The sequence below is a fragment of the Vipera ursinii genome (assembly GCF_947247035.1).
Source record: "Vipera ursinii genome assembly, chromosome: 6".
In the NCBI taxonomy this organism is placed as follows: domain Eukaryota; kingdom Metazoa; phylum Chordata; class Lepidosauria; order Squamata; family Viperidae; genus Vipera; species Vipera ursinii.
Window position 1 is genome coordinate 21938044 of NC_139515.1, and position 15410 is coordinate 21953453.

The 15410-nt window shown below is 42.3% G+C and overlaps 1 protein-coding gene across 1 annotated transcript; it reads right to left on the reverse strand.

Annotated features, from left to right (window-relative positions):
* Positions 1 to 14012, reverse strand: LMOD2 (leiomodin 2). The gene is made up of 3 exons (XM_083366830.1): positions 13542 to 14012; positions 3495 to 5024; positions 1 to 828 (listed from the first exon to the last, which is right to left on the reverse strand). Exons 1-3 carry the CDS (start codon positions 13812 to 13814, stop codon positions 802 to 804), a joined length of 1830 nt encoding a protein of 609 aa, XP_083222956.1. The 5' UTR covers positions 13815 to 14012; the 3' UTR covers positions 1 to 801.
* Positions 14013 to 15410: the final 1398 nt, after the last annotated feature.

Below are 15410 nucleotides of genomic sequence, written 5' to 3' on the forward strand. Positions count from 1 at the left end.
TCTCATAATTTTCTCTAGGTCAAAGAGAAATAGAAAAATGGTAATATTAACTTGCTAGTGCAATTTTATCTAGCACAGTCTACAAAAAAAATCACTGGGATGTTTCATCCATGTGTCATCAGTTACTAGATATCCACGATATTCAATCATTGATCTTGTTAATACCTCTTGTGAAATGAAATTATTCTTCTTATGCTTGTGAAACCTGTGCTAATATGATACACTATAATAAGGCTCCACCTGATTGGGGAAATCAGCTGCTACCATGCACACAGAGCATGGCACCAAGCATTTCTAGCCTTTTTCGTGTAATGATCATGCCACCACAGAAATCCTCACCAAATCTTCAGCATAGAAAGATTCTTCTCAGACCATCACTTAGTACTCCTTAGCCCATAATACTTTTCACAACAATTCAGGACTAAAATGGGTTTTTTTCCACTTGGAAACTCAAAACACATTTATTGCAAATGTATGATTCAGGCAAAGAAACACAGGGAACTGAACAGGTTTTTTTATAGAAAGGATATGTTCCATGAAGTACTACTTGATATCAACATAAATAACTATTTCTTCTGAGAAATCTTATTAAATTAAAAAAGTACTCTCCATATTTACAAAACCACTGTTGAATTCTTTGAAGTATTGCTTGAAGTTTCATAGGCTTTTTTATTTATATCTTAGATCTAAGAATGCACTTTTGAAGCCATTTACATCAGTCCATTTTTATCACTGTAGAATGATTGTGTACCTCTCTTTGAGAATTTGTACAAATCTTCATTTCATTGTGCTGGCTGACTTTTACCGCAGAGCTTCTGGAATTTCCACCTAAAAAAAGGGTGTTTTACTTAAATTAGCAATACAAACTGAAATTAAAAGAATAAAGCATTTAAGTAGAGAAAACCCACAGGTTTCAATGTTCTATTGTACTGTGTATTGTAATAGTGAAGACTAGAATACATATTGGGCTTGATGGCAAGAATATAAAGCAGTGTGATCTCAGAGGATATGTGATCAAAAATTAGATTCCCTATTGAGAGATAAAGAGAAGAAGCAAAATGTGTGTCTTAAGTTACATAGATTCACTCCTTAAACCTCATCAAGTCCTTTCTTAAATTGAGGATTTTTCCATCCATTATTGCAGGGGTCTCCAAACTTGGCATCTTTAAAACTTGTGGACTTCAACTCTCAGAATTTCTCAGCTAGCAGGGTTGGCTGAGGAATTCTGGGACTTGAACTCCACAAGTCTTAAAGTTGCCAAGTTTGGAGCCTCCTGCACTATTGGAACCGAATGGCCTTTCTGATCTGCAAAAATCACAGTAGCTATGCCATTCTGAATAACAGAATTCTGTTTCTCTTTATTCTTTCCAAAAGTAGGTCACAAATTATGGGCCATAGGTACACATTGTTGCTTATCTTGTATGAGTACAAACAACAAAGCTAAGTAAACGTTGTTGTTTACTTTGTTAGACAATTGGCAGAATCATTAAAAGAATCAGCTCAGAAGTCAGGTCTATTGTAACATTGGTTGATCTAGAATAGATAATAATCTATTCTAGATCAACCAATGTTACAATAGACCTGACTTCTGAGCTGATTCTTTTAATGATTATATTTCCCTTAAAAGGGTAAGCAGACACATCATAAAAATCAGATCTTAATTTTGTATTACCTTTCTGGATATCTATCAATTACTTTAGCACATTAAACAAGAATACCTACACTTGTAGAACTCTCATGGACATATTAGTGTCCTCTTGATAGAATTGATCACACATAAGAAGATGATATTTTGCTTTCATATCCTGCTGCTTTAACATTACCTTTCCAATTAGAGAAGCTGTCATACATGATGTGTGAGGCAGTTTCCCCAATCCATTGTGGGAGTGCTCTTACAACTGCCAAATTCTATCATCTCTAATGTGGGATGAACTGCTAATATAAGAGAACTATGGCTGAACAAACATGATTTTCCACTGTACAATTTCAAAAATGGAAATAGCTTTTGAACCATAATAAAGATTACAGATTACTAATTATATTAGAAATTCAGGTCCTTCGGTAAAGATTGTTTGATTGGTTATACACCATGAAGTCATTCTGAAGCTCAACTATCACATATTAGATTTGTTCTTGTTACTGTACAAGATGAATGCCATTAGAACTCTGTGAAATAGGTGGAATGATCAACTCCATAGCAGTTTAAAACACCAAAATACAGACTTTAGGTTGCAAAATTCCTCCCTTTGTATGATTCAGGAAAAAAAAAGACTGCATTTCCTTTCCACTGAACAGTTATCAGAAAAATCACTTGACCTCAGTGGTGGGATTCAAATATGTGAACAATCAGTTCTCTGCGTGGATGCTGCTTCCGGAAGTTCATTCTGGGTCTGGGCAACAAAAAATTAGCTACCGGTTCTGCTGAACTGGTGTGAACTGGCTGGATCCCACCACTGCTTAACCTTCACCACTGCGGGAGGAGAAATAGTTTGCCTCCAATTCATCTTGAACACAGAGGTTCCCTCCTATCTTTAAATCAAATGAGGGTGCCTCCCACTTGATATGACACAAGATTACATAAGCCTTGAATACCGGTATCTGGCTGTAATTATGATTTCTCTTTTGTGAACCAAATTATTTATCCTGTCTTTAAATGCTAGTTTATTTTAAGACACAAAATTGGATCAAATAATAAAGTAGGATGGAAATGGGGATCGGGAATGAATCTAAAAATGAGCAGACCTCTTATTTTGCAGAAAAGTTATTTTTAGTGCAAAGGAGAAATGTGAAAGAACAGCAATGAGAAATCATTGATTTGTAGGAGCAGTGTACTTTTGTTTCATACCCAAAAATGCCAGTTGAGGCAGCTTGAGGTTTGAGAGGCTGTTTAGTGAGGAGCTTTTTCCATGAAGTTCCATCTTGAGGGCTCTAATCTGTCAAGGTGACCTCACTATCAGCGCTCAATTCCTACCAGTTCTCAGAGGCAAGTTAAGGAAGTACTTTCTCTTTTTCAACAAAGTAATAAAAAATTATCACCCTATAGATCAGACATGTCAAACACAAGTTCTGGGGACCAGATCCAACCCGTGAAGTGGTTTCATGCGGCCTGTGAAGCCATCCTAGAAACAGTGAGGTAATGGACCCCACTGCCTTGGCCCTGGCCCAGAGACCCTCCTTCTGCCAGAGATCTGTCCCACTCCTGCCCAGGCCCCCATAGGCACCCTTGATGCGAACAATGTAGAGCTGGCCACGCCCACCCAGTAGGCCATACGCACTTTAGGCACGCCCACCCAGTAGGCCACGCCCACCCAGGCCACACTCACCCGCCCCCCTGAGGGCAACCGCAATGCTGATGCGGCCCTCAATGAAATTGAGTTTGACACCCCTGCTATAGATTATCCTTTGGTGGGGGGGGGGGGAAAGTGTGATTATCTTGTCATGCCCAACTCACCTAAATCAACTCTAAATCAACTCCTGAAATTACAATTACTTACCCGCCTTAGCTGCTTTATGCTACTTCCACGAATTGCCTCCATAAGATCAGTGTGGAGTGATCTTACTGGGGTAGAAGGTCGGCTTGAAGGACGTGACCCTTCTTCTGATACATTGTCTGGGATGGATTTTAATGAATTTTTAATTTCTTTGAATATTGCATTCTCATATTGTTTATTTTTCTTGCTTTTTTTCTTCTTCTGGTTATTTTGTAGACCCCTTTTAGCACTTTCCTGCTGTTTTATAACCTCAGCAATATTCCTGGTGGGTGCTTTTTTTTCTACAACTATTTGAGGAGGAGGAGGAGGAGGTGGTGGTGGAGGAGGAGGAGGAGGAGGTGGTGCAGTTGGTGACGGGGGTGGTGATTGTGGTGGGGGGGAGGGAGATTGATTTTTAATAGCAGTGGCTTTCTTTAAAAATTTTGGAGAAGGCATAGGTGAACTTTTGGGAGGTGAAAGTTGGTTCTGAGGAGGTGAAATTTTCTTAGAAATCTTTGGAGAAGACCAAGGTGAACCTCTAGGAGATGAATAAGGTGAAGAACCAGGAGTTCCCTTCTGCAATGATTTGGTCTTTGGACTCAGTGCTCCATCACAACTGGACTGTTGCTGTTTCTGTTCTTGCATCCGTTTCTGCCTTTGTTTATCCATGTTTCTTGTCAGAATGCTTGTCATACTCATTCTTGGTCCAGCAAGCTCAAAGTGATAGCCTAGTTTCACAATAGTAGTATTGTCCCTTAGAAGTTTAACCATGTCCATTTCAGCCTGACTGCCCATTATATGCCTTTGGTTATGGAATCGTAATTCTGTTAAAACTTTATTGTTCTGTAAAGCCCTCATGACAGCAAGAATTCCTTTACCTGTGATAAAATTAGAATCTAGATTCAGACTCACAATATGTTCATTGGCCTTAAGCATACCTGCAATAGCCATTGCAACATTGTCGTCAGCATGAGTGTTAGCCAGATTAAAAGTCTTCACTGAAGTGTTATTCCGCAGGGCCTGAGCAAAATGTGTTAGCATCTGTGGTGTGATATTTTCAATATTGTTTAAATTGACTTCAGTAGTTTCGGCATCATCACTCCTAACTTTTTCTAATACATCTTCAATCACTGTTGGATTTCCACATGGATGCATGGCTCCCATTCTGTAGTTCAAATATTCCGCTTCCTTTTCACTTTGACCATTGGTAACAATTTCATTTTCATTGTGGTTTTTAAGTTTAATGTTGAGTGAAGTTTGCTTCCTAGTATTTGGAAGTTTTTCACACTCTTCAACAGATTCCTCTTCATCATCTGTTCTACTTGCTTCTTCTTCTCCGTCATCTTCTTCATCCTCTTCCTCTTCCTCATATTCCTCATTGTTCTTTTCATCCTCTTTATTCTCATCCTCTCTGTCCTCTTCGTCATCTTCATTGGGAGCCTCTTCAGAAAGTTCGCTGTTACTTCCTGTAAAATATTCTTCTTTAATTTCGTATGACCCATCACCATCGTCATCATCATCATCATCACCACCTTCTTCTTCTTGCTTATAATCCTACAAGGGAATTATGATCAAAAGGAAATGATAAAAATGCATTTTATCAGTAAAGGTCCTCAAATTTTATTCAGTGAGCTTTCCTGATGATCTTTTCCAGATAATTATTATAGAAAGATTATGCACCATGATTTTGCATTTGATTTTTGAGAAGCAGTACTCTCAAATTCAGTTTTGCATAAAAATACCCCATTTATTTAAGCATCTGATCACAATTTATTGAAGATGTTTGAATTTAAGAATGTTGTGATTGTGTGTCATAACATCTATTAGAAAGTGTTCACAATATTACTGAGGGTTAACAGCATGAGTGCTACTCTAACCTTATTTGTCTTCAATTGAATATTGAATATTTTCAGAGAATGGCACCCTGGGAAGTGGCAGCTGCAGGTTGCAATTTTAAAAACCCCCAAAGAGAGGAAGTTATCTTCCACCACGTCCACCTGTTTCTGATCTTGAGTGAGGAAAACAAGAAATGATTGGTAACTGAGTAATTTCTAAAACGTTTTACTTAGCATAATGTATAATTCATTTATTCTTCTAATCCAAAAGGGGATAGCCCAAAATTTCATCCTGCAGAAGATCCCTGTAAGCACTGATCCCTGTAAGCACTGCAGAAAATCCCCAGAGAGCTAGCTCAGTGTTTATTTAATTTGGCCCTTTCAAATCAGTCTTGATAGCTGATGACTACATGGAGAAGCCTTTGTGGTTTTCTTGGCAACTTTTGCAGAAATGGCTTGCCATTCCTTCCTTACTAGGACTAAGAAAGAGTGACTGGCCCAAGATCACAGAGTCCCATTTTCTAGTCTAGACCTTTAAGCCATTATGTTGGCTCTGGCTGGTTTTGTTGCCAGACTGTAATTTTTAACAAGAGTGAATTTATAGAAGGCAATTAATTGTAAATAAATATGAATGTAAATACATTTTCTTTTATTTGTGTACCGTATATACTTGAGTATAAGCCGACTCGAGTATAAGCCGAGACCCCTAATTTTACCCAAAAAAACTGGGAAAAGTTATTGACTCCAGTATAAGCCGAGGCTGGGAAATGCAGCAGCTCACGGTAAATTTCAAAAATAAAAATACAGGTAGATAACAATAAAATTGCTTTAATTGAGGCATGTGGAAAAGAGGGTCAACAAAAACAATATATTATCAGTATATTCTCCGCTCTGCCATGATGTCTCCGTTTTGGTCTCCTGGTGACGTGGGGCTGAGCCGGAAAAGGGGGAGGGGGAGACCAAGGGAGGGAGGAAGGAAGAGAGAGAGAGAGACGAGCCAGCGTCAGCCAGCGGGCTCACGAGGGGCAGCAAGCCATTAGGAGCCCTTGGGGAGGCAGGGCGGGAGCGCAGTCCGGCCGCTGGGCTTCCTTTCCCTCTTGTCCGTATCGCTGCAAGGAATTGCATTGTTTGGGGACGGCGACGCTCGCCCATTCACACGCTGTCCAAACGCTGGTCATTTGCTGCGGGGCTCCCGCTTGGAAGGGAAGGGAAGGGAAGATTTGTGAGGGGAAGATGCCCTATCGGGGTGGACATAAGGATCCTCCTCCTGAAAAATGTTACCCCAAGTATTCAAGCCAGTCTGTCCCAATAACCTGGGAAGCCTTTCCAAATCCCAGGCTGGTTGTAGTCAGGGTGACCTTCGCGCATCTGGAAGGCACCGAGAGAGCGTTTTTTGTTGAATTGGAGCCATGGGCTAGTCGTGGTTAAGGCACTTGTAGGCGAAGCAAATCACAAAAGCCCCCAAATCCTTCTAAATGCAGCCCACGGGCGAGCTTCCCAAGTTGTTTTAATTTAGTTTGCATGTGGCAATAGAAATAAGCTTTTTTCCTCCTCAGCGGATCGGTGCGGTGAAGAGGCTGGGCTTCCTTCGGGGGGCCTTTCATTCCTGTACAAGGGGGAAGGGGAACTCTCTGCTTTTGTGTGTGTGTGTGTGTTTGTGTGTGTGGCCCATCTGCAAAGCTGCCAAGGAAGGAGAAGCGGGATACTGGTTGGGTGGGGGAGCGGCAAAAGCGGGGAGGGAGAGAGAGAAACGGCTCCGCCTTTGGTTCCCCCTCCTAAAGCACAGGGGCGCTAGAGAAAGTTTGGAGTTGGGTAAGGAAGCGCAAAATTCAGGAAGAAAAGCGGGGCGGCGGGCGAACGGGAGACCTGTACAAGGGGGAAGGGGAACTCTCTGCTTTTGTGCGTGCGTGTGTGTGTGTGTGTGTGTGTCCCATCTGCAAAGCTGCCGAGGAAGGAGAAGCGGGATACTGGTTGGGTGGAGGAGGCAGTGGCGGCGGCGGAGGCGGCCGCAGCACCGGCAGCCTTCCGCTTTTGCCGCTTTTGTGTGTGCGTGTGTGTGTGTGGCCCATCTGCAAAGCTGCCGAGGAAGGAGAAGTGGAGGAGGCAGTGGCGGCGGCGGAGGCGGCCGCAGCACCGGCAGCCTTCCGCTTTTGCCGCTTTTGTGTGTCTTTGTGTGTCTCCTTCCTCGGCAGCTTTGCAGATGGGACACAGACACAGACACACACACGCACACACAAAAGCGGCAAAAGCGGAAGGCTGACGGTGCTGCGGCCGCCTCCGCTGCCGCCACTGCCTCCTCCACTTCTCCTTCCTCGGCAGCTTTGCAGATGGGACACAAACGCACACGCACACACAAAAGCGGCAAAAGCGGAAGGCTGCCGGTGCTGCGGCCGCCTCCGCCGCCGCCACTGCCTCCTCCACTTCTTCCTTGGCAGCTTTGCAGATGGGCCACACACACACACGCACACACACACACGCACACACAAAAGCGGCAAAAGCGGAAGGCTGCCGGTGCTGTGGCTGCCTCCGCCGCCGCCACTGCCTCCTCCACTTCTCCTTCCTCGGCAGCTTTGCTGATGGGCCACACACACAGACACACACAAAAGCGGCAAAAGCGGAAGGCGGCCGGTGCTGCGGCCGCCTTCGCCGCCGCCACTGCCTCCTCCACCCAACCAGTATCCCGCTTCTCCTTCCTCGGCAGCTTTGCAGATGGGCCACACACACACACACACACACAAAAGCGGCAAAAGCGGAAGGCTGCCAGTGCTGCGGCCGCCTCCGCCGCCGCCACTGCCTCCTCCACCCAACCAGTATCCCGCTTCTCCTTCCTCGGCAGCTTTGCAGATGGGACACACACACACACACACACACACGCACGCACAAAAGCAGAGAGTTCCCCTTCCCCCTTGTACAGGTCTCCCGTTCGCCCACCGCCCCGCTTTTCTTCCTGAATTTTGTGCTTCCTTACCCAACTCCAAACTTTCTCTAGCGCCCCTGTGCTTTAGGAGGGGGAACCAAAAGCGGAGCCGTTTCTCTCTCCCCCCCCCGCTTTTGCCGCTCCCCCACCCAACCAGTATCCCGCTTCTCCTTCCTCGGCAGCTTTGCAGATGGGCCACACACACACACACACACACGCACGCACGCACGCACGAAAGCAGAGAGTTCCCCTTCCCCCTTGTACAGGTCTCCCGTTCGCCCGCCGCCCCGCTTTTCTTCCTGAATTTTGCGCTTCCTTACCCAACTCCAAACTTTCTCTAGCGCCCCTGTGCTTTAGGAGGGGGAACCAAAGGCGGAGCCGTTTCTCTCTCCCCCCCCCGCTTTTGCCGCTCCCCCACCCAACCAGTATCCCGCTTCTCCTTCCTCGGCAGCTTTGCAGATGGGCCACACACACACACACACGCACACACAAAAGCAGAGAGTTCCCCTTCCCCCTTGTACAGGAATGAAAGGCCCCCCGAAGGAAGCCCAGCCTCTTCACCGCACCGATCCGCTGAGGAGGAAAAAAGCTTATTTCTATTGCCACGTGCAAGCTAAATTAAAACAACTTGGGAAGCTCGCCCGTGGGCTGCATTTAGAAGGATTTGGGGGCTTTTGTGATTTGCTTCGCCTACAAGTGCCTTAACCACGACTAGCCCATGGCTCCAATTCAACAAAAAACGCTCTCTCGGTGCCTTCCAGATGCGCGAAGGTCACCCTGACTACAACCAGCCTGGGATTTGGAAAGGCTTCCCAGGTTATTGGGACAGACTGGCTTGAATACTTGGGGTAACATTTTTCAGGAGGAGGATCCTTATGTCCACCCCGATAGGGCATCTTCCCCTCACAAATCTTCCCTTCCCTTCCCTTCCCTTCCCTTCCAAGCAGGAGCCCCGCAGCAAATGACCAGCGTTTGGACAGCGTGTGAATGGGCGAGCGTCGCCGTGTCCAAACAACGCAATTCCTTGCAGCGATGCGGACAAGAGGGAAAGGAAGCCCAGCGGCCGGACTGCGCTCCCGCCCTGCCTCCCCAAGGGCTCCTAATGGCTTGCTGCCCCTCGTGAGCCCGCTGGCTGACGCTGGCTCGTCTCTCTCTCTCTCTCCCTTCCTCCCTCCCTCGGTCTCCCCCTCCCCCTTTTCCGGCTCAGCCCCACGTCACCAGGAGACCAAAACAGAGACATCATGGCAGAGTGGAGGAGACACAGGAAGCGGATCCAGGTACCGGGCTGGCTTATCTCCTCCCTCTTTTCGCAACCGCTCTGCGGGATGAGTTTCCCTTTTCCTTCTGGCTCACCCCCCTCTCCCCCGCCCGGTCACCCTTCCCTCCCTCCTCCCCCTCCGCCTCCTTCAAGGCCGCCGCCAGTCAGCATCTCTCCTTCCATTTTTGCGGCTTTTCCGTCGGCCCCGCCGCCACTCCCCCTTCCCCGTGGAGCCGGCCGCATCCAGCGCCTTCTTCCTCTGGAGGGAAGCACCGAAGCCTCGGCCGCGCGCAAGTCCTCGGTAATTTTTTTTTGTTCACTGGAGTATAAGCCGAAGTGGATTTTTCAGCCCAAAAAGTGGGCTGAAAAATTCGGCTTATACTCAAGTATATACGGTATATGCCCTATTTGTGGATTTTTACCATGCCACTCAAAGTTCAAGTCAGGTATTGGGACCAGAAAAAGTTGCTCATCCTATTCTAATCTGTCTAGCTGTATTCTATACACTACTAGAACAGGACAAAATCAGTACGCACAATTTCAGTGTTGACATCTCACATAGAGATATGTCAATGTAGAAAAAAAACAGTTGATGCTGTCAGTTTTGTTTCTTCAGTGAGTGCTTCCTAATTATGTTATTTGGATCCCTTCTTTTCTAAACTTGTATTAACCACAATATACACTTATGTAACCTTTTTTTTTTGCTTGAATGTCACTGAAATGCTCATCATTACCTCCCTCGCCCTCAAAAAACCATTAGGATTCTTATCCAGCCCTCTTAATTGTATAAGCAGTTTTATGCATTTTCTGTCCCAACTACTAGCCATAGCCTCACTTTATCAGTTCTAGAACTGAAATGAGTAGAAAATCTTGGAAGAATACAAATATTGTAACTATTTCAATAAGCAAGGTCATGAAAAAACCCTGCTATTCAAATTCTGTATCCATCAATTAAGCATGGACAATTTAGATCTCCCATTATTGCATATTCCTGTTTCAAGCTGCTACAGTGGTTTCCTTCCAACCATGCAAAGTTCCCAGATGAAAAATGGAATATCAACAATATACCCAAGACCATTAATTAATAACAATTAACCTGTTATTGTTTTCCTTTTACTGTTACACAGACAGACACACACAGAGTTGTGTGTGTGTGTGCGTGCCATGAGCGTGTGTGTGTGTGTGTGTGTGTGTGTGTGTGTGTGTTTGTGTGTGTTGAGATCGGGAGCTAGAACACCATTGAACTGTAGAGGAATATTATCCATGCAGACTCCATGCCTGCAGTGTAAATGCTTTGTCTTTAAAAAAGTTTGAAGCTTGAATTACAACCATTGGGCTTGAAACACAGAACAATTCCAGAGGAGTGCCAAGCAGTGTCAAGTGTAGGTTGAAATTAAGTCTAGAATTAACTGTGCTTGTACATTCCCAGTTCCAGACATAATGACTGTTGTTGCTATTTGGGTATACCGTTGAATTACATAACTCTAAATCCTGCTCTTTTCATCATTACTTTTTTCTGATTTGGATTATAACTGTTTGTTATTGCTTGTTACTATTATTTCGTTCTGCCCTTGAAAAGTCAGGATGACCAGTAGCTATTAGTACTTGGACTGCATACCAACACCCTGGCTTCAAGCACCAGGATAAATTCCTTCAGACTGGTTCTGATAAGAATGAAACAAGACTATCTGTTCAGAGTTAAATAAAACCCTGTAAACTGGATGCTGCTAGGAGTGCTATTCTCTCTTTACTAGTTGTTATGCTTTATTCCAATTTTCTGCTCTAGAAAAACAATGTTATGTTATAAAAGAAACAAAAATACATGTGGGGAAAATCAGTACTATTTGACTAGCTAGAGAGACCACCTCACTTGTAGTTATTTAGAAATCTTTTTCTTCTAGTTTAATATTAAACTCATTATTGTTCAAACAAGTATTTCTAATTTTCCTTAAATTTTGCCTCATCCCAATCTTTTGAAAGATATAGGTCACTTTCTTTTTTATTATGGCTGTTATGGTCAGCATAGTCCTGTTATGATGATATTACTGATAGAGACTGGGCTGAAATTTGAAATGTATGGCCTTTGTTTAGGAGATTAAAATAGGAAGGGGTGACTTTATGTTTGTATTTCTTCCTAAAACCACAGTTTAAAAAGTCCACTGAAAGGTAGATTTTCTAATTAATTAAGATCTCTCTATAGATAGATAGATAGATAGATAGATAGATAGATAGATAGATAGATAGATAGATAGATAGATAGATAGATAGATATAGATATAGATATTGCTTGCTCATTATCCACTATCTGTAGTCCTCACTTTATGACTGGTGACTTAGTGACAGTTCAAAATTGCAACATTCTCTGCAGTTCCCAAATTCTAGCGGCTGTACACACACACTGTGATCACATTTTGGGCAGTTGGCAACTGGCTTGCATTTATTTATTTATGGCTATTTGCAGTGATCTGCAGTCATGTGACCATGATTTTTGCTGGTTTCCAGTATTTACCTCAGGTTTCTGGCAAAAAAATAGCATTAGATAAAATGGATTTGTTTAACAACTGTGACATTTGCTTAACAAGTTTGCTTAACGACCACCGCAGAAAAGGTTGTAAAATTGAGCATAGAGACATAGTGACCCACTTAACAATTTACAGCACTGATTCTGGGCTCAGTTATGGTCATAAGTTGAAGATTACCTCTAAGTATCTCTTTATCATTCTCTCTATCTTTTATTTACTCTATCTATCTATCTATCTATCTATCTATCTATCTATCTATCTATCTATCTATTTATCTATCTATCTATCTCATCTATCATCAATATGAAATAGTCATTTGGATGATTTTTATTTATTATTTATTTGATTGCTATAGTTGCCCATCTCAACAACATGTTTTGATTACAATACTTTTTAGCATGTTAGAAGCTGCAGTGCTCCTTCTCATCTCATTTTAACAAATTGCTCTGAACCTTTTTCTGAGTTTATAAAGCTTATATTATAGAGTTTCTTTAAGAACTTTGGAATTGGGGAGTTGGAGACAGAATGGGAAGAATAAGAGAAGGGGAAGAAGAAGGACAAGAGATGGACAGAAAGTTGATAGAGACTTGTTGATACATCAAGAAACAATTTTCAACAGATTAGTAAAGAGTTCAATTACCACGATTTGTAATACCAGTGATAAGATTTATGCCTGGCCTTATTCAGACAACAAATTTATTCTGATGATAAAAGAAGAAGGAAGTATACTTGCATTGTCCTCACTTTGCTATACATTCAATATGCCAGAAGCAAATATTTGAAGTGCAAACTTATGCATACCAGTTTCTTAACTTCTACCACTTTTCTATAATTTGAAATCCTGGAAAATATGATATACAAAATAATAGAAAGAAGTAGATTGAAGTTAGCGTGCATATCGCCACAGGCCCTCATCACATGACTTATTTTAAAATCTGAATAAGACTCTTAAATATTCAGGTCCTCTCTGTGTATATAATAACACATGAAAGGCAGCCAATAATTAGCATCTTCCCTTGTGTCATTATTTTATACTAGCTTCTGTTGCTGGAATTCAGGGTTTTCCCTAAAGCAGATTAAATGCTACGAGTCTGAAATGTGGTAGGCCACATCTGTTATAACACAATGTTAAACAGAATTTGATATTAGATGTGTAACTGAAGCTGAGATATGAGTGATACATTTAGCAAAAATACATAATCAATCCAACTGTGGCCATGTCAGTTCTTCTCAGCTTGTGCTTTGATGATTTTTTGGATGTTCCTTCATGTAAAAAGAATATTTGTATATAAAAAAGATCTTCATAGTGTAAACTAACATCCTGGGAAGCAGGGTTCTGAAGCAATGAACTCACTGGGATGATAATTTAATAACACAGAGGAAGAAGATGTATATTACTCTACAGCGTCTACTCGTTAATAAAGTTTCTACTCATGATCAATTGACTTTTTAGTTTGATGGAAAATACAGAGCAGGAAAACCATTCTACTGACTAAGAGTTATTTCTGGGGCCAAATTAATGCAATTATATTTTCCTACCTGTTCACATGCCCCGATCCTCTCTTTTTCCAGAAGTTTCCTGGTCTCCCTTTCCCAGTAGGCCATCAGTGCTTCCCGGCTAAAAGTTCCTGTAGGAGTTTTTTCCGTTAGACTCTTTTGCCTATGCCCCACAGGAAGGCTCCGGTCAGGCTCAATATCCTCCAACTCCTTCTCCAGCTCCTTCAGCTCCTCATCAGTAAGAGAAGCAAGGAGTTCATCTTCATCCAGGTCTTCATATTTACTAAGCTCTCTCCTGTAGCCAAAGTTAGACATGGTCCCTTCTGTTATCAGGCTGATGTAAAGTTGAAACTACAATGCAGCTTCACAGAGACTGAAACCAAGGCGTCTTCATCTGCTTTGGTTGGCAAATGTTTCCCCCCTCAGTAACTGCAGCACCTTTTAAAAATATTCCTAGGGGGTTGCAACAATGCACAGAAGGATGAAAGCATGCTCTGTTTTAAGTATCAGACGTCAGCAAGTGTTGAGCGGAAAAGAATGTCCCAATGCACCAGTGTCTTATGTCTCTGAAACACAGAGATTATTGACACACTGACAAGAACCATATTTAGAGTGGCTTGATAAAAGGAAAATGAATACTCATCTGTAGATTCAGAAGCCCAGGAGATAGTTGTTCATAAAGCAACAAGTACACTTACTTTGACACACAAGACTGTGTCTATCCAAGCAACAAAGATCAGGTAACGAAAGGGGTGCTTTGTTCAGCATGATAGGGTCATTCCAAAGTGGGACAACTCGTATATGAAAGGATATGATATGCATTTTCCTGCATTAATCTGAACATTAAAAATAAGGGGGTGGAGGTGGAAATGCTTGCATTTCTGTGAATATTTTGTTGTTCTTAGAATGTAAGCATTATCAGTAGAATAATCGAATACAAGTTTTGAGAAAAATACGTATGGTTTAATTATTTCAGTTGGTTTCATTCATGCTTGATTTTCAAGTGGGCTGTGTTCTAAGTCTGTCTGTCTTTTTCATACAAATATAAATATAGGACATAGGTAATAGGCTAAATGATCTTCCTGTAATTGCAGATTCTCTAAATAACACTGAGAGGGGTTGCATACATTTAATTAGATTAAGCAAATATCTGCAGCAGCAGTATTAAATGGTAGTTGAGTATACTTGATTTATTAATAAAGAGTTTCATCTTTCCTCTTTAAAACATACGACAATCTAGATTATCTTTACAGATGAGGTAACCCCAGGGGTCACATACATTACTGAGTCATTTTTCTGACAGCTGACTCTCACAATCCTTTATTTGTATTACTTCCATCATTTTCTGTGAAGTTTGATTAAAGCCTCATTTTGCTCTGGGCATATTGCTCTGGTCACAGACAAGCTTAATTTTTAAGCTATTATTTTGTGTAGGTATCTGGATGCCCACAATTGCAGAGTAAAATTCTAGAGAAACAAAATATATTAGCAGTGTATAAAAGAAAAGGCAACGAGATGTAATAAAATCATGATTAAAGCAAAGCAATGACTTTTAAATGACAATAAATATATTACTGTGCTTCAGGTAGAAGAATGCTAATAATAGTAAAGTTCCTCTGTTTATGGATAAGTTCTTTGAAATGTACAGGCTTGTTAGCATCATTCAAACTGAATTTTTCGGCATAACAGTTACCTAAGGTGGTGATGTCTTCTTAAAGTACTAAACATAGGTAAAGGTAAAGGTTCCGCCTCACATGCGTGCTAGTCGTTTCCGACTCTAGGGGCCGGTGCTCATCTCCGTTTCAAAGCCGAAGAGCCAGCGCTTGTACGAGGATGTCTCCGTGGTCATGTGGCCGGCATGGCTAGACGCCAAAGGCGCACGGAATGCTGTTACCTTCCCACCGTAGTGGT